Below are 24,335 nucleotides of genomic sequence, written 5' to 3' on the forward strand. Positions count from 1 at the left end.
TTTTATTATCATAGCCAATGAGTGTTGACTTCCCAATCAAGCAGCTCCTTTTTCTCCTGTCATGTCAATTGTTGCAATTGGTCAAAATTTGGTATTCTTGTGTTTGTCCTGATGACTGCTAAACAAAGCATTTTTGCTAAAATGTGTTCCTTTTCAACAACATTCTAGCCAATATGGCCAAATGAAAAAGAAATGATTGGAAGAATATAGTGAGATGAGGAGAAGATAAAGACCCGATGTACCAAACAGCCCCTCGCTGTGTTGTACATCCTGTGTCATTGTTCTGCAGCGTGAAGATTCTGATATTTAAGTGTTGTACAAAGCTGTAGACATTTACAGACCACATGTTATTACTGAAGGAAACTTTGAGATCAGTAAATACTCTTTAACCCAAAGTGCAGTTTCAGAAGAAGGCAAGAGATTTCCAGTAGCTAGGCTCGAAGGTCCAATGGAACATGGCTAATAATTCCTGCTACTAGGGAAGGTTTCCAAATAAGATCCACTTCATTTACAAGAGATAAAGGCAATAGGGAGGGTTCAGAATGATTCACCTGTAAAGAGGGGCTTGGAGAAGACATCAACAAATCATTGAACACATTTTCAGGGCTAAGTTAGATAGCTCTAAATTAACAAGGGACTCAAAGGCTCTAGGCAGCAGAGACAAAGGTGGAGTTGAGGCCACAATCAGATCAGTTTTGATTTTATAAAATGGTGGAGGAGACTTGAAGGGCTGAATGGCCTACATTTGCACCTAGTTTATGTTTGTGTGTTTGGATATATCTTCCAGATTACTCACCTAATCCATTTGATGTATCCTTTCAAGCTGTTTGTTTCTTGGTTAATAATTATAATGAAGACTTAGCTCACTTATGCAGGAAATATCCCAGCATATTGCAGGAATATGGCATTGCAGTGTATGTTTATTGCATTACATGTGGCCAAGAGGTCAGTTAGCTTGGATGGTTAGAACTCAATACAGAGTGACACTGACAGTGACACCTCTCCCCCTCACCTGAGGCGTAGTGACCCTTAGGTTAAACAACCACCAGTCATCTCTCACGGAGGAGGGAGAAGACCCCTGGGGCACAGATAACTTCATTACATTGTATGAAGGTTGTAAATGAATCACTTATTTATTATGGTGACATTTCTCTTGATTCCCCCAGTTTTTCACAGTGCTGGACATGGTGTGAATGTCTACTCGTTCTGTGTCAGCTCCCTAAGCAGCCTTGCCTGCCTGTTTCCCAGTGTGTTCTTCGATGATGGGTAAGTTCCAGATTGCATCTCCTCAGTGCCAAACGCCTTTGACCCTCGGAAAGGCTTCTGATCAGCTGACTTGGGTTTCAGTGAATGGCCAAGTGTTTATAACTGGCCAAGCAAGTGAGGGAGGCCAGCATCAAAAATAAAGAGGCAGGGCGCACGCAAGATGGGGCGGCTTCAGTGTGCGGACACATTGGACAAAGCTGCTATTGTAGAAAACTGGATTAGAGATCAAAGGAAGCCTTATAGTCTCAAGCTTCTTATTGACTGGGCCCCTATTGGCAGTGGAATCTACCAATTCCGTAATATTGATCTGTGCACATCACCAGCGCATTCTCAATCCCGGGCCTTATAATTAACAATTAAATTATTCTTGGTTTTCTTTTTCACAGACATTAAAATTCTTGATCTGCATGAGCTGCATATGACAATTGAATGTCTCACTGTTAAAAATCTAATTGCAGTAGAGCGAACCAGACTGGATTACAATTCATATCGGTCACTGACACCCTCTAAATTCCACAGAGCAAAGACTGTCAGTGCTAACACTGTTCTGACAGCACCGCCATCTCTGCATCCATGCACCTTAATGCAAAATGTGTCTCAGCACATTTTGACTGAGCTATGAAGCTTTCTCCCCATTATCTGCCTTAATGAGGTAACCTGAACTGGATTGAGTCTGGGTGAATGTGGAGTCATACTCTGGTCCAAACAGCTAGATTCTGAAGTGGTACCTAAAGTAGCACCAGCTCTCCAGAGAAAAGTTGCCAAGCTACCGACACAAGATAGGAAGAATGCTTTGTCGTAGCAGTGGATAGCGCCCCAGCCTCTGGGCCAGGAGCTCCAGGTTCGAGTCCCATTCCAGGACTTGATGGACAAGGAAAATGCATCCAATACATGAACAAACAGGCTGAGGATCAAACTGCAAATTCTTCCAAAGCAGACCTATAGTGGGTGGTAAAAGCAGGAGAGATTCCTGGTCAGCTGTATGATGAATAGAACATAGGAGACTCTATCATCATGATCCAAAGCTCCTGGCTTCTTGGATGCTGCTTGGCTAGTGTAGATCGGATTGTTACCAATGGCATGGGGTTCAATCCCCATTCCCACTGGGGGGTGGATTTGGACCTGTCTCCTTGCTGTACATGTGCTGGAGGTAGGTAATGATGTTGTGAGCCAGACTTACTTTCAAGCAGACAACTGAAGAAGAAGGTACAAATGGTTTGAATTCCAAAATAAATGAAACACTCCATTTACAACTTAAAATCGGTTTCAAACCTTCAATCTCTCTGGGATAAGGCACAGCTCTGTTTCGAAACAATTCATTCTGAAAGGGTGATTTTTGGTACAGGTTCATTTGACAACATTGGAAGCTCTAGCCTGATTTAGTCAGCAATTTTCCTTCACATGATTGCACTGAAATTCCGAAGCTAGAAGGTAAATGCCGTCCAGGCCTTGTGATAGATGAAACATTCCCAAGTGATTTTCAGACATGTTTCAATCTGAAACTGTTGCAGGTGCTGTCTTCTGAAAGGAAAGATTAAACCAAGGTATTACTTGGCTTCTCAGGATTGATGTGAAAAAATCCGGCCTCATTAGACTGAAGCTTCCGCAGAGATGTGTGAAACAGACAATAATGTAGCCACAGATTATGACAAGAGGCACGTTGCTAGTGACTGGTGTGTCAAGGGAGATGCAGAAAACCCAAATTCAAATTTACATGCATCATTTTCTTATTGTCTTGCAGATCAGAGGTCCCACAAAAATACTACTGGTGGTTCTTTGAGACCATTCCAGGTAAATGAGACCATTCCAGCTTCTGAATGATCAGAATATCACCATAAAGAGGGATGATTTCGTCAATGACCACTTGACCACATGACATTCAGTGTATTCTTTTTGTACATAAAAAAGGGAACATGAATTCCAATGCATAGAACATTTTGAACTGTGCATTAACTTCAGAATTTACGACTGTTCTAATCTCAGCTGATGTTACAACCGGACACATCAGATTTCAGAGTATCCCACCAGAACCATAGGCTCTGGTATTCTCCAAAACATAGTCACAAGAGGCCATGGACTTTCTTTACCAAGAGAACAGAGGTTTATTGCATAAGAGATCTTAAAAATCAGTGAAACAAATTCCCCACCTGTTTCCTAATTCTATCCATTTCATAAATTCAATCCAGAGAAATTATGTTCCTACTGCAACTCTTTAGAGTTTTACTTAACCAACTCCTGACATGGCATTGGCTTTCGATAATGGAGGCAATTCAATGAATCTTTTTCCAATCTGCCAACATCAACAGTTCCACAAATCTGAAAGCCTAATGTTTCTTTGTTCTAGTAACCCACAGACTTCTAACCAAACTCTCATGGTTTGGGAAGCTGCACAAATTAATGTCTGCTAGGGTGACTGATTTCCTGAAAATCTCCTTTCTAGGAGACAAATTATATTCTGAACTCAACTGAAAAGAATACTTGATTCTGAGCTGAATGCAAAGCTAATGGCCTTATTAGTCATGAACTCCACAGTTTAAACATTTCGTTCCATTAACACTTGAGGGGTTTACGTAAGCCCCCACGTAACAGTGATTATGTCACTGTTCATGAAGGACTTGCTGACCTTGCTCCATTTTAGAGGAATCTCTTCACATAAGTAATCAATACCCATATGTCACTAGAATGAAATCCAAACTCAGAAAATCATACCATAATATTAATAAATTACACTTGTTTAATCACAGATATCACATAAGTATTCTATAATTCACCAACCATTAAAGGTGACTGGAAACTTTGAAAGGCCAAACTTTAAATTCTAGAATTCCCTCTCTAAAACTTTGTTTCTTTACCCCCTTCAAGATCATCCTTAAAAATCTCTATTTGAGCATATTTTTGGATTCCAGCTGTAAATATTCCCCACACAGCTCAGTGTAAAATTTGTTCTTACAATGCCCCCATGTCAATGTGTGCGAGACCATTTCATAAAATTGGTCTAGAGACCGCATATGGTTTTGAGAAGGGAACTGATGAATGTAGGACACTGTGTAGGAGTTGAGGGAGCAGTGGGAGAGAATGTAATATTGTGCTTGATGTTTTAGGAATGAGCGGCGTGCTAATTCTTGTCGTCATGGCGATTATGTATGTGTTTGCCTCGCGCCAGCTCCGTCGGATGAGCTTCCGAGCTTTCTGGGTGACTCACCACCTATACGTCATCCTGTACATTCTGGTAATTATGTTCATATTCGAACAGCCCCGTGTGTTTGCAAAGGTGACTTCACTGCTCCCATCACGATTACCTTTTCAAAATTCAGCTTTGTGATATGGCTGTCATTTATTGTAATTTATCGGCAATACCTACTGCTTATCGGTTTAGCTTGAAAAAATGGTGGTTGGAACATCATCTTGAACTTCTACAGCTGTTACCACTCCTAAAATAATCACGAGCCTTTAACTTAATTTCAAATCTTTCCACCTTTTTATTATCCAATGAATTCCATCCCTTGACTCCATTGAGACTTCTCGCTGCCTCAGGAAGGCAGCCAACATTCTCAAAGATGCCTCCCACCCCAGCTATAATCTCTTCTAATCTTTTCCATTGTGCACAAGATATGCAAAAAGCTTGAAGATACAAACCAATAGATTCAAGAACAGCTTCTTCCCCACTGTTATTAGACATCCAAATGGATATCTCAAATTTTAAATTTAATGTTGAGCTCGCTCTTTGTGCACCTTCTCTGCAGCTGTAACATTGTATTCCTCACTCTGTTCTATTACCCTAATGTACTTTGTATCAGATGGCATGATGACTCAGTGGTTAGCACTGTTGCCTCACAGTGCTAGGGACCTGGGTTCAACTCCCGTCTTGGGGTGATTGTGTGGATTTTACACCTTCTCCCTGTGTTTGTGTGGGTTTCCTCCCACAGTCCAAAGATGTGCAGGTTTGGTGGATTGGCCATGGGAAATGCAGGGTACAGGGTTGGGGGTGGGGTGTGGTGAGTCTGGGTGGTTTGCTCGTTGGAGAGTCGGTGTGGGCTTCCCTGTTTCCAAACTGTAGGGATTCTGCGTGCTGCCTGTACTGCACACAAAACAGAACTTTTCATTGTAGCTAGGTATATGCGACAATAGTAAATCAACTTGAATCAGATTCAAGGTTGCATTGGACATATTTTCACTCTACATGGAAGCCTAGGATTATGGAGATGGGCAAGAAAGTACAGTTAAAACCATGATCAGATCAGCCATGAAATTACTGAATGGTAGAGCAGACTCAAGATACGAAGTGGTCCATATCATGCTCCTGTTTCTTATGTTGAACTGGAGTGGTGAGAAAAGAGCAACTCATGAAGATTAAGGGCAACAGATATTCCTTTGACTGAACACCATCCTGACTTACAGATGTTTGTTGGTGGCCTTTGACCTGGAAGTAATGCAATGATGTGAGATGATCTTTGTTGTATCAGCTATTCTATGTGTAATTTATTGTTCATGCAGACCACAATTTCCCTGTCAATTCACAATAAATTTACAGGAATTTGTTTTAAAATGAAAACTACATGTAGCGTGAGCTTGTTGGTAAGTTTGGGGGAATGATATTGTTCAGTAAATTTGGTTACTTCTGTTTAACAATCCCCTGTGGGGCTTGTAACCCTTTCAGTTGATCCTTCAACACTGTTGTGTAGAACTCCTGAAACTCCGTCCTCAACAGCTCCATAGCTTGGCCTACATCTTATGCATTGCAGTTGTTCAGGAAGGCAGCTCCATCTCAAGGGCATAGAACGGACATGGATTTTTCTTCTCCCCCACACCCCCAAATCCCCTCCCACTCACACTCCCGATGTTAACTGACAGATTGTGCAAACCCAGGCCTTCAGGGTTCATTCCTAGCACTCCATTTCATCTCTGTGTCTCTTGCAGATACTCATTCATGGGAGTTCGAATCTGATTCAGCAACAGAGTTTCTATTTGTACTTCATTGCACCTGGACTTATCTACTTGTGTGACAAACTCATCAGTCTTAGCAGGAAGAAGAAAGAAGTCACAGTTGTCAAGGCTGATTTGCTGCCCTCAGGTACCAAAGTGCAAAGTGTTATCTTCCCTGGCGTTGGACAAAGCTCTTGAGAAGAGGTTGAAAAGATTAGTCATGTATCAAAGGTTAAGCATTGACTTGTCTGAAGTTTTCAAAGGATTTGGTAAATTAGAGAGAAGCAATATCCTTCAATTGAGGAATGCAGGCCAAGGAAAGGGCCTTAATACAAGAGCTCGGCCATGCAATAGGTGACATGACAAAACTTCTTCACTCAAAGTGTAACAGGAATACAGAACGTCCATTTCAAAAAGCTGTATTCTGAGGACACGAAACGTTAACTCTGATTCCCCCCACTGATGCTGCCAGACTTGCTGAGCTTTTCCAGTGATTTCTGTTTTTGTCTCCCCAAAGGTCTGCATGGAAAACTTCAAAATTGAATTTTTGTTTGGCGAAGGATTCGGGGAGATTACAGATAGATTGAGATGTGCATCATAAGTCCATAAGAAATAGGAACAGGAGTAGGGCATTTGGCCCCTTGATTCAATAGATATGTGGTCGATCTGATATTCATCACATCCACCTTCTTGTAATTCCCCATAACTCTTGATTCCCTGACTGACTGAGAATCTGTCTATCTCAGCCTTAAACCTACACAGGGACTCTGCACCATATCTCTCTGTGGCAAGGAGTTCCAAAGACCCACAACTCTCCGAGAGAAGAAATTCCTCCTCATCTCAGTCTGAAATTGATGCCCTTTATTCTGAGACTGTGCCCTCTGGTCCAGGCTCTCCCATGAAGGGAAACATGCTCCCAGCACTGACGCTGTTAATTGTTTTGCTTCACCAAGATCACCTCTCATTCTTGATCCGATAGATTGGCAAACCAAGATTGACGGGCAAAATGGCCACCTCTGGTTCACACCACCATGTTTGGTAGAAGACTGAAAGGATCTCTTTTCTTTTTGTGATGCCTTGAGCAAAAAATATTGCGCCTGTGCAGGATCCAAACGCCTTGCCTTATTGTGACTCACTGAAGCTGCTTTTACAGAGTACAATTCACTTATTCTGGACTCCACAACAACCATTACCACTTTGGAGCTCCAAAAATCACCCTACCCCTACAGGGGATCAGGGGATCACGACCCATATTTGTGACACGCCACAATGTCACCTTTGAGTCCTCTCCCTCACATCCTGCACAAATGGCTATCAGTAAATAGGGTTTGTCAAGATATAGTTTTATCAAGCATAATATCACCTCAAGTAAATCTAACTCCTCTCTGTTCTCAAAACTTGATGCTTGTTGCTCCATCAAAGTCCCTGATTGCCTACACTCGGAGATATGAGACTACGGAGATCTTCTTGACCCTCATTTCAACCTCCTCTCCAACTTCAAAATAAAATTGGACCGAGAGGGAAGTGAACTGGCAGGGTTCTAGGGATAGAACAAGGGACTGACTAAACTCAATGGGCCACATGCTATAATGTCTCTGATGGTCTCTGGTCAGTCATGGTGATCTCATCTCATCTCATCACCCACTCCTATCTCTTCCCCTTTCTGCTGCCTGAACCTGTCCCACTCTGCTATTCACATAGACATCAGAAGACCAAAGCTTTCCCTCTCAACTTTAGTCTCCTGTACTTCAAGCTTGCAAGAACACAATTGGTCATGTGTGTGTAAGGCCAAATGTCTTTGAAGGGAGGTTGAGAGGTGATCTTATAGAGTTTTATAAAATAATGAAGGGTACAGATAGTTGTAATTGTAGGTGGCTTTTCCCTAGCATTGGGGATTTCAAGACTAGGGGGCAAGTTTTTAAGGTGAGAAAAGAACAATTTAAAAAAGACATGAGGGGCGATTTTTTTTACATGGAATGGTTCACATGTAGAATGACATATCCTGAAGAAGTGGTAGATATGGGTACAGTTACAGCAATTAAAAGACACTGAGATAAGTACATGAAGACTGGAGGGTAGCGAATGTACTGCCTTTATTCAAGAAGGGCTGCAGCGAAAAGCCTGGGAATTAGAGACCAGTAAGCTTAACATCTGTGGTAGGTAAGTTACTTGAGAAGACTCTGGGGAATAAGATATACATGCATTTGGAAAGACAGAGTTTGACTAGGAGTAGCCAGCACGGTTTCGTGCGTGGGGAGATCATGCCTCACAAATTTGTTACAGTTCTTTGATGAAATGACCAGGAAGGTTGATGAGGGCAGGGCAGTAGACATAGTCTGTATGGATTTCAGTAAGGCCTTTGATAAGGTTCCACATGGTAGGCTGCTCTGGAAGGTTAGATCACATGGAATCCAGGGAGAGCTGGCAAATTGGATACACAATTGGCTTGATGGTAGGAAGCAGAGAGTCGGACTGGAGGCCTGTGACTAGTGGTACACGTTGGGGTCAGTGCTGGGCCCATTGCTATTTCTTATCTATATTGATGATTTGGATGCGAATGTACAAGGAATGGTTAGCAAGTTTGCGGATTACACTGAAATAGGCGGTATTGAGGACAGTGTGGAAGGTTACCAGAAATTGCAGCAGGACCTTGATCAGCTGGGGAAGTGGGCTGAGAAATGGCAAATGGAGTTTAATATGGAATAGTGTGAGGTGTTGCATTTTGGAAAGTCAAATCCAGGTAGAAGTTTTGTAATGAATGGTAGGGCCTTAGGGAGTGTAGTGGAACAGAGGGACCATGGAGTTCAGATGCACGGTTCTCTGAAAGTGGGGTCACAGGTAGACAGGTCAGGGAAGAAGGCTTTTGCCACACAGGCCTTCATCAGTCAGGGCAGTGAGTATAGAAGTTGAGAAATTGTGTAGCAGTTGTACAGGACGTTGGTGAGGCTGCACTTGGAGCATTGTGTTCAGATTTGGTCACCTTGTTCTCGGAAGGATCTTATTTAACTGGAAAGAGTGCAAAAGAAATTTGCAAGGATGTTGCCGAAACTCAAGGGACTGACTTATAGGGAGAGGCTGGACAAGCTAGGACACTAGGTTTGGAGGGACATGGGCAAGGTGCAGGCAGGTGGGACTAGTTTAGTATAGGATTATGTTCGGCAGGGACTGGTTGCACTGAAGGATCTGTTTCTGTGTTGTATGACTCTATGACTCAACATTAAGTGCCTGACATAACTTTCAGACTTTTATCAGTTTTCCTGGGAAATCAAGTTGTTTGATATCCTGGAGCTGGGTTGGGCTAAGCTTGTCTGGAACAATTACAATTAAACTATATAAATCACTAACATGCTCAATGGAACTTTTATGCTGAGTACTTATTAGTGAGCATTTTTATATACTTTGCTTAGTAATGATAAGAACTTGAATCATATTGACACGTTACATAACATCACACACCATGTAAAGGTGGTATGATTAATTGCATGACAATCTCCCTTAAATAAGCAGCAGCACCAACAAAACAAGGTTGTGAGATAAAATGTGACATTTGTAGCTTGGTAACTTAGATAGTCTCTCATTATGTTGATAAATAGTGATTATACATAACATGACATGATACATACGATGAGGTAGTAGGACTGCTGATGCTGGAGTGAGAGATAACACAGTGTGGAGCTGGAGGAACATAGCAGGCCAGTAAGGATCAGAGAAGCAGGAAAGCTGATGTTTCAGTTTAGGACCCTTTTTCTGAAGAAGGGTCCCGACCTGAAATGTCAGCTTTCCTGCTCCTCTGATCCGTACTGGCCTGCTGTGTTCCTCCAGCTCCACACTGTGTTATGGCACAAATGATGCTGGGCAACATATGTGTTGCAGTGTGGTAAATGTGTTAAATTTTATTTTAATCTTTAATGGGATGTAATTATGGCCAGCAAGGCCAGAATTTATTGCTTAATCCTAACAGTCCACAAACTGAGCGACTTGCTAAACCATTTCAGCAGGCAGAGAAGAGTCAACAACAGTGCTGTGGGTCTGGAGTCACATGTAGTCCAGACAGGGTAAGGACAGCACATGTCCTCCCTAAAGACTAATAGAGAATCAGGTGGGTTTTATAATAATTGAAGTTACTTTAATGCTCACATGGCTGAGACTGAACTCTTAAACCATATTTATTATCCATGACAGTGTAAGCCTCATAGGAATGGGGTTGGGGGTATTGGTTATCTTAGACAGCTGGGCTGCAATTGCAGGGTGACACCAACAGCATAGATCATAGAATTGCTACAACAGGGAAGAAGGCTATTCAGCCCATCAAGTCTACACCAACCCTTTAAAGGGCATCCCACCCAGACCCACCCCATCTCTGTAACCCTACATTTCCCAGATCCAATCCACCTAATCTGCCCATCTTCGGACTGAGGGGGGAAACCCACACTGAAACATGGAGCACATGCAAACTCCACACGGACAGTTGCCTGAGGGTGGAATCGAACTGAGGTCCCTGCCACTGAGAGGCAGCAGTGCTAACCACTGAGCCACCGTGCTGGCACGGGTTCAATTCCCACTCTGACTGAAGTTGCCATTGAGAACTCTGCATCTCATCCTCTCTCCTCACCTGAGGCATGGTGACCCTTGGGTAAAACCATCAGCAGTCAAGGGCTACAGGGAGAGTGCAGGGAAGTGGAGTTGAAATGCCTGTCAGCCATGATTAAATGGTGGAGTGGACTCGATGGGCCGAATGGCCTTAATTCCACTCCTATGTCTTATGGTCTTATGGTTTTATGTTTCTCTCATTCTCTTTCTGAGAGAGCAGCCCAATGAGATAGTAAGACTGTGGGAACTTTACTTCTAAATGTCGAACTACATGAGGTAAACCTATGTTATCTATGGAGTTGTGTGGCAGGAACAGTTATTTTTAAGATTTTATCTTATCCATTATTCACAAAGAGATACATAGCATAATTAACAACGTTAAAACTCAAGTTTGTGTTTGCAAAAGATGATGCACAGTCATCAAAGGAAGAATAACTTGCAATGAGGTTGCGTTTTCCCTGAACTGAGGACATTATGCTGGGCTTGTAGCCAAGGGAGTGACATTTGAACAGTGGCCCCAGCTTCACTGCCAGCTACTGAGCTGTTTGTCTTTTATTGGTTGCAGGTGTAACTTACCTTGAATTTAAACGGCCCCAGGACTTTGAGTACAAGTCTGGGCAGTGGGTGCGTATCGCATGCATATCCCTGGGCGCTGATGAGTACCATCCTTTCACACTGACCTCGGCCCCAAACGAAGACACTCTCAGCCTCCATATCAGGGCTGTGGGGCCCTGGACGACAAAGCTACGAGAAACTTACTCACCAGAGAATGTTGGAAAACTCGGAGGCAACCCGAAGGTAAAACTAGCATTGAGTAAGAAGCAAGTGAAAGTAAATGCAATGAATTCACAGTGAAGCTATTCATCAATGTGCTTTATCGCAAAGGGATAAGATTGTAAAGCCTATTTCAGTGGCCAATGTTCACACAGCAGTTCCACAAAGAGCTACAGCGATCAGGAAAGACTCCCTATCTCATCTGAACATTTTGAGCCTGAAGTCATTTCAGAATTTGCAAAGGTGTAATTCAGGAACAGTCACACATTTTCATTTCAGGCTTCCTGAATTTGTGCCTGCTGACTATTTATTTATATCAAACCTCATTGTCACCAAAGCAGACTGCAGACCACAACTTGAAGTTGGATGTGATCAAGATAAAGGGAAAGCAGTTACAGTTGAAAATATACACTGTCTGCAAATGTGAAAGCTATTGTGATAGTTCAGATCAGGAGAGCAACTTGATGGTTCTAGATTTTTTAATCTGATGTAGGCATCACTGGCCAGCATTTCATTGCCCATCCCCAGTTGCTCACAGAATGCCTTTGAGAACTATTTAGTCCTTTAGGGAATGAAACCTACCCTCCTTACCCCGCATGGCCTAAATATAATCGCTAGATTCTCAGAAATGGCATTGATATTTCACTATCCTCTGAAATGACCCAGCTAAGACAAGCAATTGTACTCAAAAGTCAGTGACATGCCAGCGCATCTCAACAATTAAGAATGAGCAATTAGTACCAGCATTGACAGTGACGTCCATAATGTTGTAAAAATTGTTCCAAAATGTCTTCTATACTTAATCTATGACTTACCCACTAATGGAATTTTAATGTGCTCAGTTTACATTAAGATCCATCAGTTGCCTTGAGAGTAATACATTTATTCTGATACCATAGCCTACATGTCCATTACCGAAAGCATTGTTTCTCACAGCGTATGTCAAGTTATCAAAATGAAATGCTTGAGAGGCTCTTAAAGCTGAATCTAGTGAAGCGGTGGCAAGGCAACTCCCAGCTGAGTTTCATGATCATGGAAAAGCACAGGATAGGAGGATGCTAACCAAGCCTACCCAGTCAGTGTTGGCCCTCTGGTTGACCTACACAATTAAACTGATGTCCCTGCTTTCCCCACTAAAACTTGAATTGTGATTCAGGAAGTTGACAGTGACCTTTCCTAGGAACTGAGTTAACTCTTATTTCTCTCCACAGATGCTGCCATACCTGCTGAGCTATTCCAGCAATTCCTGTTTTTGTTTCTAATGTTCTGGGAACTTGGGTTCAAATCCCAGCATGGCAACCGGTGGAACATAAAATTAGTTCATAAATTTGGAATAAGCTGGTCTCGGCAACAGTACCATGCAGCCATCATCGAAGCACTAACAACCTGCAGGGAAGGAGATATGCCATCCTTACCCAGCCTGGCCTATATGTGGCTCCAAGCCTTACAGTAATGTGGTTGATTCTCAACTGCCCTCTGAAATGGCCTTAGCAGTCAGTTCAGTGTGAGGTTAAGTAGGGATGGGCATCAGATCCTAACCTTATCAGCATTGCTCTTCTCCCTCGAAAGGAGAAAAGTTTTTTTAAAAAAATTAGGAACAAAAACAGAAGTTGCTAGAAAAGCGCAGCAGGTCTGGCAGCATCTGCGAAGGAAAAAAAAACAGAGTTAGGAAGACCCTAAATGTTAATTCTGTTTTTTCCTTCACAGATGCTGCCAGACCTCCTGAGCTTTCCCAGCAACTTCTGTTTTTGTTACTGATTTACAGTATCCACAGTTCTTTCAGTTTTCAAAAAGAAAATTAGTCTGGATCTGGATCAAAAGTTACATTTTCAAAATGCAAAGTAAATGCAAAGCATGCTGAATACTTTCTGACTGACACAAAACTTTCCTGTGTCCTTGCAGATATATCTGGATGGGCCTTTTGGTGAGGGCCATCAAGAATGGAACCAATTTGAGGTGTCTGTTCTGGTTGGGGGAGGCATTGGCGTTACACCATTTTCATCAATTCTCAAAGATCTCGTCTTCAAGTCATCTGTGTTCAGCAAGATAGCCTGCAAAAAGGTAACCAAGAGAAATCTGCTATTGCAGGCTCTTTTACAAACTTGTTCTGCTATTACTGAGGTAGGATTGAGGGCAACAATCACCTCTGACTCCAACAAGCACTGTTTAACATTAAGATCACACATGATGGTAAAATTGAACAAGTCAGATTCCAAGGTAAAACATGGCTAGGTAGACCATAAGTCTCTATTTTGTCGTTTGGTTACCATATTGACCAGTATTGACAAGAGGCTGCCAATATAATTTGACTAAATGAAAACAAGCTTAACACATCAAATAATAACCAAAGGTATAGATAACAGTTTGAAAAGATCTCATCGTAAATACCAAAATAGGAAGATTCAACCCTTTTCCCCAGCAATATCATGTACAGACACTCAACCCCAGTGAAGTAACATTCCCAAATTTACTGCTTAACTTCTTACTCAACTGATGAGGTTGCAAGTGTTACTTTTCAGCAACTTTCTGCATATTCTCCACATGCAATTGTCAGCATCTCTTCCTGAGATACACTGAGTAACTCACTGATATTTAAAGAAAAATCTAAGGGCTGTTTTTTCCAACCTTATTTACTTGTCCTGCTGAAGCAGATTAAGACTTCTCTCTAGCTCTGTGGATCTCAAAATTGCCAATAGTTAACCTGACCTTCTGCTGGGAAGAATCTTCCGAACTCAACTTACTTGAGTGTCTGGTCTCTCCTGCTCTTGCCAGGAAAGAAAAAAAGACAATAACAAGTACCAATTCTCTCATCAGGTTACTTATTGAGTCATTTAGCTTAAAATCATATGATATCTTGGAAAGACTGTTAGTTCACTGTTCCGAATGACTTTCTGACCCTTGTTTTAAAAATAATCAGACCTTCACAGCACTGAAAGACAGACTCCTCTTAAATTTCAAATCTAATGTTGATCTTGCTCTTTGTACACCTTCTTTGCAGCTGTAGTTTTGTATTTCTCACTCTGTTCCATTATCCTATGATCTTGGTATGTTTGGTAGTATGATCTGCCCGTCTTACACACAAAACAAAACTTTTCACTGAACTTAGTTACATGCGACAATAATAAATCAAATCAAATCAAAATTTACATTTACATTAGAATCTAACTTCCTAAAAAATATTATTAAATTGCAGTACGATTATAATCAAAACTATATCCTGTGTCTTCTGAACTCGCATGTCCAAGGATAGATTTAGACACCATCATATGTGATTTCAATTCAAACTCTAAATTTATAACTTGGGCCAAGTGAAGTTGCCCGTGGTGCCCAGGGATGTTTAGGTTAGGTGGGTTAGACATGGGAAATGCAGGGGTAGGGGAATAGGTGTGGGTGGGATGCTCTTGTGGACTTGTTGGGCCAAATGGCCTGTTTCCACGCTGTAGGGGTTGTTTGATTCTATAATTCTATGATGATTGAGATGTTTCTGATGTACCATCTGTTTTGTGTAGAGAAAATACGTAATTTTACAGCATAGAAAGAGATCATTGAGCATATCACCTCAACGAAGGTTCTTTGACAAGAGGTCCCCTGCCCCCACCGTAGTTTGACTGTCTGTTCTTTCCAGTCTGGCAGTTAGACACACCATTGTTCTGCCATTTTCACATTCTGATCACTTGATCTGAACTATCAACATCTTCTCTCCACCAGCTCTCTCCACCCTTTCGCACAGCACCTTCCCCCCCCACCCCCCCCTCCCACTATAGCATAAATGCTGCTCCCTTCCACACTTCACTTCAGCTCTGATGAGAATTATCCAGACTCGAAACCTTAGCTGGATCTCTCTCCATTGAGGCTGTGATCTGCAGCCTTTGTAGTTTTCAGTACAGATTCCAGCATTTGCAGTAATTTGCTCCTACCTAATCATTACCAGCTCCTTCTCCCAAGCCCTGCAAAATGTTACATTGTCAAGTATTTATCTCCGTTCGTTTTCATTAATTCTGAATCATCTTAGAGAATAGAATGCCTTGCAGTGATCTGACCAAAGTTTTCAAAACCATGACTGATCCAGACAGCGTAGATAGAGAGAAAATATTCTTTCTTGTGAAAGGATTGGGAACCAGAGAGCTAAAACACGGTTGCTCGAAAAGCTCAGCACGTCTGGCAGCATCTGTGCAGGAAAAAGCAGAGTTAACGTTTCGGTTCCATTCTGAGGAAAGGTCACCGGATCCAAAACATTAACTCTTGTTTTTCCCTTCACAGGTGCTGCCAGACCTTCTGAGCTTGTCCAGCAATTTTTGTTTTTGTTCATGATTTACGGCATCCACAGTTCTTTCGGTTTTTATTAGGAACCAGAGGGTACAGGTTAAAAGGAATAACACTGTGGTTAAAGAAGTAGAAGTAATATGCGAAACACCTTTTTTTCAAGCAGCTAAGCGTTAGAATGAAGGGTGTGCAGCCAGAAACTGTGCCGGGGCCTAATTAAGGCTTTCAAAAGAGATTGTATTATTATCAAAAAGAAGAAAACACAATGTCTCTGGAGGAGCTGGGGGATGGGTAGCTCTTGACAAATTGCTCCTTCTAATAGCCAGCACAGATATGATGGGCCAAGTGGCCTCCTTCTGTTCTGTAACCTCTCTATGATTCTTAGTTATTTATTGAAATATTTCATTATTTTTCACCCATACTACATCTCTCTGACTTCCTCTACTCCAAGGAGAACAACTTATCCAGTTCCTCCTGCCTCTAGAATCTCTCACTTCTGGCGTCAAATCGACCTCCACCTTCCACATACTGAGGTGTATTCACCCTTTCTCCACTAGGTCTATTTTATCTGGGTGACTCGGACTCAGCGGCAGTTCGAATGGATGGCAGATATAATTCGCGAAGTCGAGGAGAGCGATAAAAATGATCTGGTTTCTGTCCATATCTACATTACCCAACTAGCTGAAAAATTTGATCTCAGAACCACTATGTTGGTAAGTAACTGTGGCTTCGCATCCCGTTGAGAGTTGTGTACAGCAACACAACAGTTGCCAAGCACCAAGGTGCTAGAAAATCTTTAAATTATTTGCATGGTATTCCTTTCTCGCCCAAGGGGTTCAGCTCGGTTGGCTGGACAGCTGGCTTTTAATGCAGAATAAAGGAAGCCATATGAGGGCAATTCCCTCGCTTCCTGGGGTTACCATGAAGGACTCTCCTTCTCAACCTCTTCCCCTCTCCTGAGCCATGGTGATCCTCAGGTTAAACCAGTCATCTCTCTCTAATAGAGAGTAGATCTGTGATCTGGTAGGACCATGGTGACGTTCCCTTTGGCCATGGTCAGATAGCATATTGGTCACCACACTGCCAGTAGGATGTGTTGGCTTCGGAGAGGGTGCAGAAAAGATTTACCAGGATGTTGCCTGGGATGGATGGCATTAGCTATGAGGAGAGGTTGGAGAAACTTGGGTTGTTCTCACTGGAGTGATGGAGTTTGAGGGAGCAACCTGATAGAGGTGTACAAGATTATGAAGGGCATGGACAGAGTGAACAGTCAGAAGCTTTTTCCCAGGGAGGAAGAGTCAGTTACCAGGGGCCATGGGTTTAAGATGCGAGGGACAAGGTTTAAAGGGGATGTAGGAGGAAAGTTTCTTGCACAGAGGTGCCTGGAACTCACTGCCAGGGGAGGTAGTGGAAGCAGATACTATAGTGACTTTTAAAGGGTGTTTTGACAAATACATGAATAGGATGGGAATAGAGGGATACAGTCCCTCAGGGCAGGGGTTTTTAGTTGTGGCAGGCAGCTTGCTGGTGCAGGCTTGGAGGCTGAAGGGCCTGTTCTTGTACTGTAATTTTCTTTGTTTTTTGTATGTGCCTTGAAACACTAGGCAAATGAACATCAGCCAAACACAACTTAGTTCTAGGCTACGGTATACCTGCTGAATTTGGACCAACCCATGACAGAGTCATAGCCCAGTTGTCAGATCAGTTTGCCAGTTGTAGCACTCTTGGAAGTGCCTGCAACATCAGACCGCATTGAGGTGACAAATCTGTGAAACTGGAAGGAGTGAAATATTGACGAAGACATTTGCTAATCAATCTGTTCAAGGATGCTATGACACACTTCTGGATAGGAACAACTTGAACCCAGATCTTCTGATTCAGAGGTGGAGACACTGCCACGGCGCCACAATATTAAATATTAAAAAATGACTAATTAATCACTAGTGACCATTTTAAATTCCCTATTATTTAACGTCAAGCATTAATTCCAGCTGTTGCAAGGCTCAAACTGTACAGGTCAATAAGATGTTCACAGTATCTTACAGAGGGTAGTTAACTTGATGGTTAACTGTGACTAGTTTTCTTCACTAATCATAGCCATAAAATAGTTACCTAAATTAAACATGGCAAAGTTCCCACTTTCAATCCCGAGATTTTATTGGTTTTCAGGCATTATGTCATTAATGGATATCTGACGTTTCTATCTCCCTTAGTATATCTGTGAGCGCCACTTTCAGAAAGTGTCGAACCGAAGCTTATTCACAGGACTTCGTTCTATCACTCACTTTGGAAGACCCCAATTTGTTCCGTTCTTCAACTCACTGCAGGAAGTTCACCCAGAGGTGAGTTCAGCATCTGCTTTTGTGTTACAACAGTAGCACCTTATCTAAGGGGCAGTACAGTGGCTCAGTGGTTAGCACTGCTGCCTCATAGCACCAGGAACCTGGGTTCAATTCCACCCTCAGGCAACTGTCTGTGTGGAGTTTGCATGTTCTCTGCCTGGGTTCCCTCTGGGTGCTCTGGTTTCCTCCCACAGTCCAAAGATGTGTGGGTTGGGTGGATTGGCCATTGCATATTGCCCACAGTGTTCAGGGATGTGCAGGTTAGCTGGGTTAGACATTGGAAATGTAGGGTTACAGGGATTGGGTCTGGGTGGGACATTCTTCAGAGGATTGGTGTGGACTCAATGGGCTGAATTACCTGTTTCCACATTGTAGTGATTCTATAACTGCAAAACACAGGATCAAGTGTTCTTTTCATCTCATTCAGGTTAGGGAATTAAGAGTTTTGAACTCTTTTCATTAATCCTTTTCAATAGGGCTTGTATACTTGCAATGAATAAAAGGATGAGGAAATGGACAGAATAGAATCTTAAAACATGCAGCATAAAATGAGGCCATTCAGCTCATCAGACCTGCACTGTACTCTTGCAAAGGGAAATTCAGTTAGACCTTCTCCTCTGCCTTTTCTCTACAACCCAGAAATTTTCATCCTTTAAGTAGTGTATTTAACCAAATCTCTTTTGAAGGCTACAATAGAATCTAAATCAACTGTATCAGTTGATGCATTCCAAGTCTTATAACTGAGTAAAAATATTTTGCCTCATGTTAACTTTGGCTCGTCTGCAAAACGACTTAAATTTCTGGCCATCAACTGTTCAGCTATTGGAAACAGTTTCTCTTTATTTAATCTGTTTGGAGCCTTTACAAGTTACAGTTGCATCTCATGAAGAGAAGATAATTCATTCCTGTCAGTTACTATCAATTCAGTTTTTAACAGTCAGGCGCTCCCTCAGGACTCACCCTCTGACAGTGCCCACTCCCTCAGGACTCACCCTCCGACAGTGCGGTGCTCCCTCAGCACTGACCCTCCGACAGTGCGGCCCTCCCTCGGTACTGACCCTCTGACAGTGTGGCACTCCCTCAGCACTGACCGTCCGACAGTGCGGTGCTCCCTCAGCACTGACCGTCCGACAGTGCGGCACTCCCTCAGCACTGACCCTCTGACAGTGTGGCACTCCCTCAGCACTGACCGTCCGACAGTGCGGTGCTCCCTCAGCACTGACCGTCCGACAGTGCGGCACTCCCTCAGGACTGACCCTCGGACAGTGCGGCGCTCCCTCAGGACTGACCCTTGGACAGTGCAACACTGCCTCAGTACTGACCCTCTGACAGTGTGGCACTTCCTCAGTACTGACCCTCCAACAGTGCGACACTCCCTCAGTACTGACCGTCCGACAGTGCAGCACTCCCTTAGCACTGATCCTCCAACAGTGCAGCACTCCTTTAGCACTGATCCTCCAACAGTGTGGCACTCCCTCAGCGCAGTCCTCCTTCCATACCAGTAGCTGATAATTGTGCTCCAGTCTCTTAATTGGGACTTGAACCCATAAATTTCTGATTTAAAGGAGACATGCTTCCAACTGAGAACTCGCAATGAGGCCTGGATGTTTGTAGCTGTCATGTAACGCCTTAGAGTAAGGTGGAAAACTTTATAGCTTACAAGCTCCCCCTAACCCCCACCCAGCCCCCTGAACTCTCGCCAGGACCATCACCTTCCAAACTGTTACATGTACACACAGATTGCAAGGTTGTTGGTGCTCAATGATTCTGCAATGAATTATGCAAGTGCCTTAAGAGATCATTGTTCACCGTGCTTGATTGATCAAGCCTAGATATTGGTAAACAAGCAGACCTGGAGAAAGTTACTAAAGGTGGACACTGAGTTTTGTGACTGCAGAGGTTTGAAATCTTTTCGACTCTTAGAAACTAGTCTCTCAGTCACATGGGGCAGAGGGATGGTATGATGTTGGATTGGACCGGGTCTTTGACCCCCCAAAGCTAAATTTGTTTACACTTTTAATTCAAAGGTGGGAAAAATTGGAGTTTTCAGCTGTGGACCACCAGGACTGACCAAAAATGTGGAGAAAGCTTGTCAACAAATCAACAAGAGAGACCAAGCTCACTTCATGCATCATTACGAGAACTTCTGACCAAAGGAAAAGATGAGCAGAAAAGATAATAGTTTATCCTTGAAAAATATTATCACAGGACATTTACTCTATGTGTATCGAATTTTCCACATTCTCAGATCTCAATTGTACACTTTTTTCTTCGCCTGGTTTAAAAGCAATCCGAAATCGAAACCTTCAAATTGCTTCGATGATGTTGAATGTGATCACATGCTGCCCACCACTAGATGGTGCAATTGTTAATGTTTATTCCTGCTGGGATTGGAGGACCAGTAGAACACTAAATTCTAGTGAAAGCTACATTCTCCTCGGTTGCAAGGCCATTTTAAAAATGTTTTTTGTAGTTTTCAAATGTTTTGCTCGAGATACCCTTGGGGAAGTGGTATGGTTGGAAGAGCTTGGCTAGGTTGTCAATGGGCTTGTGGTTTGTACGTGGTACTTTGGAAGCAAAGGGACTAATGGTTCAAGTAGGATTTTCTTCAGTGATTGTTGTCTTCACTTGCTATTCAGACTCTCAGAAGTTACATGGGGGTATCAGTATCTTGATAAATCCTTGTAGGGATAGTCAGACATTGCTAAGTGAAGGAAGTTGAAGGATTTGATAGCTGAATGTCGATATATCCTTCTGAGGTTAAGACGTAACATTGTAAGAAAATGGGAGTGAGAAGCCGATGGTCTAATGGTGCTATCACTTAGATTATTACTCCAGATACTCAAGTAATGTCTGGGGACCTGGGTTCAACTCCTGCCGTGGCAGATGGTGGAATTTGACTTTTATAAAAAGTTCAATTAAGAGTCTAATGAGGACCATGAATCCATTGTTGGCTGTTGGAAAAACCCATTTCGTTCACTAATGCCCTCTGGGGAAGGAAACTGCCATCCTTACCCGGCTTGGCCTCCATGTGGCTCGAGAATCATAGCAATGCTGTTGACTGTTAACTGCACTTGGGGCAATTAGGGAAGGACAATAAATGTTGGTCTAGCCAGCAATCCCCACATCCTGTGAATGAATGAGTGAGTAAAGAAGGGCAGGGCAGGTGTCGTTAGCTGTTGTAGGGGCTTTGACTTGGAAACGCAATTCCATGGGTGCAATTTTCAGGCATTGAAATGGCCTCTTATGCTTCCATTATGGCAGGATTGAAAATGCTCTGCCTGCTATATTGCACTGGGCTTCTTTGTGGAGGGAGGCATGTGAAAACAGTCTGAGTAATCCAGCAGTTATGTCACAGTGGGATAGCTGATACACAGCGTGTAAGACGAGGAGATACAGGCAAGTGAGAGCTGCACGTGAGCAAGGAGGAGGAGGCAATGTAGTGAGGGATGTGTTTGTAGGAGAGGGATTTGAAGTGGGGCAGGGGAAATTGAGTGTGGAGGCAGCAAGTGATGATAGTGTGGACAACCAACAGGAGAACATGCTCTTACCCTGATGACCCTGGTGAAATCATGGAGATTCGTTGTCGCTTGGAGCATGACCATTCGTACAGGCACACCAGTGTGGAGTGATACCAGTTCCAAGATTGGATAAATCTCGGGCTGAAGGCCATTTGACTCGAAAACTAGGCACTGATTTGAAACAACAATTGATGTGAATGGAAATAACACCCATCCCAGGGTGTACCCTGTTGGCAATGATCAGGCTCCCCATCTGTGAACTGGACAGGAACTTGACCATGCAGTGGTTAAAGATAACCAGTAATGGAGAAGTGTTAAGTTCAAACAGCATTGTGTCCCCCAAATAAAAGGGAGGATGTGGTCATCCTTGGAACTAAGGCTATTGAATGTTTCAGCACCCTTTCTTCACCTCGTACATGAAGGGCTTTCTATCCTCTGGGAGAAAGAGGAAGATGGCATCAAAGCAGCATCAGAGAAACTCAGTGCTCTCCCCATGCTTCCAAGAGCCACCTTTCCTTTTTCCTGAGTTAATACCCTTTTAAAAGGATCGGCCCTATGTTTAACACCCCTTAAAAAGGCTACTGAACACCATGGGCAGTCCCGGCCACATGTTTATGGCATGGCAATGAACGGCCTGGAGTAACGCTAATGGGTGCAATAGTACCCATTGTGCCTCGTACACATCCAAACCTGACCCTGCCCTTCAGCATGCCCGCTTCCACAAAAGGCCAACATCCTTTGCCACTCTCTCCTTTAAGAAGCTTTTGCCACCATGTCTGAGCAGGGAGCTGGCAGACCTTGGCACCGTTTTCAATGTGCCAGGATCACTTTCATGGCAAAGCGTTCCAAAAGTGATTTACATTGTCTCACTGTGGGAGAGGTTTTTTTTAAAAACTGAAATCACTCAATCACCTTTCCATAGACATGGCACCAAATGGAAGTACTTTTTATTTGTTAATTAGATTGAACGGATGTTGATTATTTATTAATACTATCTTTAGAAACTGACGATTGTAGAGGAACGTTTGCTGTGTGTAACTGTACTTTTTGACAATGAAATGTAAACAATATAAAATCATGTGAACTGTGCGTTACTGGTTATGATATGGATGTTGCTTCCACTGAATAATATAAAAAATAGACAAGGTGCTGAAGTCAGGTTATTGCAATTTACCCTTGTTAATTAGAAGACAGTGCCACACAGCACAGATACAGACCTTTCAGTCCAACTTGTCCAGGCCAACCAAATTTCCCAAACTAAATCAGTCATGTTTGCCTACGTTCGGCCCATATCCCTCTAAACTGTTACAGAGATAGTAGGAACTGCCGTTGCTGGAGAATCTGAAATAACATGGTGTGGAGCTGGATGAACCCAGTAGCATCAGAGGAGCAGGAAAGTTGATGTTTCAGGTTGAGACCCTAAATGTCAGCCTTCCTGCTCCCCTGATGCTGCTGGGCCTGCTGTGTTCATCCAGCTCCACACCGTGTTATCTCAGATTCTCCAGCATCTGCAGCTCCTGTTACCCCTCTGCTCCCCTGATGCTGCTTGGCCTGCTGTGTTCATCCAGCTCCACACCGTGTTATCTCTCTAAACTGCTCCTATTTATGTACTTGCTACACGTCTTTTAAATGTCACCAGACCTGCATCTACCACTTCCTGCGGCAGTTTATTCCATATACAAACTACCCTCTGTGTGAAAAAGTTGCCCCTCAGGTTCCTTTTAAATCTTTCTCCTCTCATCTTAAACCTATGCTCTCTAGTTTTGAACTCCCCTACCCTGGGGAAAAGAGGTTTGCTATTCACCTTACCTATACCCCTCATGATTTTATAAATCTCTGTAAGGTCACTGTAAGTCACTTTGTTGAATGCGTAACAAATTTATCTTTCATGCTTCAGTGGCAAAATTAACAACATGAGAGGCATAGATAGAGTTGACAGCCAGAGACTATTTCCCAGGGCAGAAATGGCTAGCACGAGAGGTCATAGTTTTAAGCTGGTTGGTGGAAAGTATAGAGGGGATGTCAGAGGCGCGCTCTTTACACAGAGAGTTATGAGAGCATGGAATGCGTTGCCAGCAGCAGTTGTGGAAGCAAGGTCATTGGGGTCATTTAAGAGACTGCTGGACATGCATATGGTCACAGAAATTTGGGGGTGCATACATGGGGATCAATGGTTGGCACAACATCATGGGCTGAAGGGCCTGTTCTGTGCTGTACTGTTCTATGTTCTATGTTCTACTAAATGACTCAATAAGCGTGTTGAGGAAGTGGACAGTTGATTCATTTGCAATCCAGTTACAATCTCCATTTAAAAAAATTACCAGACAATTTGCAAATAAGAAAACTCCAAACAAGATTTCACTTGTTGAACCTTGTATTTCAAGAAGAACCAGAACCAATACAAAACAGGAATTAATCGGTGAATGATTTTTCAAATTGAAAGCTCCATTTCACTTTAACAATTCCATGCAACAATGATATATCTAGTGCAACCACAAGCATCAACGTCCCTCCCGAGAGTCATATGACATCCGATTGTTATAAAACGGAGGTTGGGCCCCTTTCAGCACTAAAACCCAAACACCCAAAGAGGAGCGCCTCGCCCATAAAAGGAGGGTGAAAAGTGGTAGAACCTGCGCTTCTCGCGGTTAAATAA

The 24,335-nt window shown here is 42.9% G+C and overlaps 1 protein-coding gene across 2 annotated transcripts in view; it reads left to right on the plus strand.

The window, feature by feature from the left end:
- The window catches only part of duox (dual oxidase), a 78,066-nt gene extending 55,262 nt beyond the window's left edge, over nt 1–22,804 (plus strand). The window contains exons 26-34 of one of the 2 annotated variants that reach the window (XM_048520742.2): nt 1,167–1,266; nt 3,008–3,057; nt 4,368–4,495; nt 6,184–6,337; nt 11,345–11,577; nt 13,456–13,614; nt 16,374–16,529; nt 18,030–18,158; nt 20,186–22,803. In XM_048520742.2, the coding sequence (XP_048376699.1) occupies nt 1,167–1,266; nt 3,008–3,057; nt 4,368–4,495; nt 6,184–6,337; nt 11,345–11,577; nt 13,456–13,614; nt 16,374–16,529; nt 18,030–18,158; nt 20,186–20,308 (1,232 nt within the window). In that variant the 3' untranslated portion in view covers nt 20,309–22,803. Of the gene's footprint in view, nt 1–1,166; nt 1,267–3,007; nt 3,058–4,367; nt 4,496–6,183; nt 6,338–11,344; nt 11,578–13,455; nt 13,615–16,373; nt 16,530–18,029; nt 18,159–20,185 lie in introns of both variants that reach the window. The other variant, XM_048520741.2, reaches the window with a different exon arrangement.
- The last annotated feature ends 1,531 nt before the right edge of the window (nt 22,805–24,335 follow it).

Source organism: Stegostoma tigrinum, chromosome 36 (genome assembly GCF_030684315.1).
Source record: "Stegostoma tigrinum isolate sSteTig4 chromosome 36, sSteTig4.hap1, whole genome shotgun sequence".
Classification (NCBI taxonomy): domain Eukaryota; kingdom Metazoa; phylum Chordata; class Chondrichthyes; order Orectolobiformes; family Stegostomatidae; genus Stegostoma; species Stegostoma tigrinum.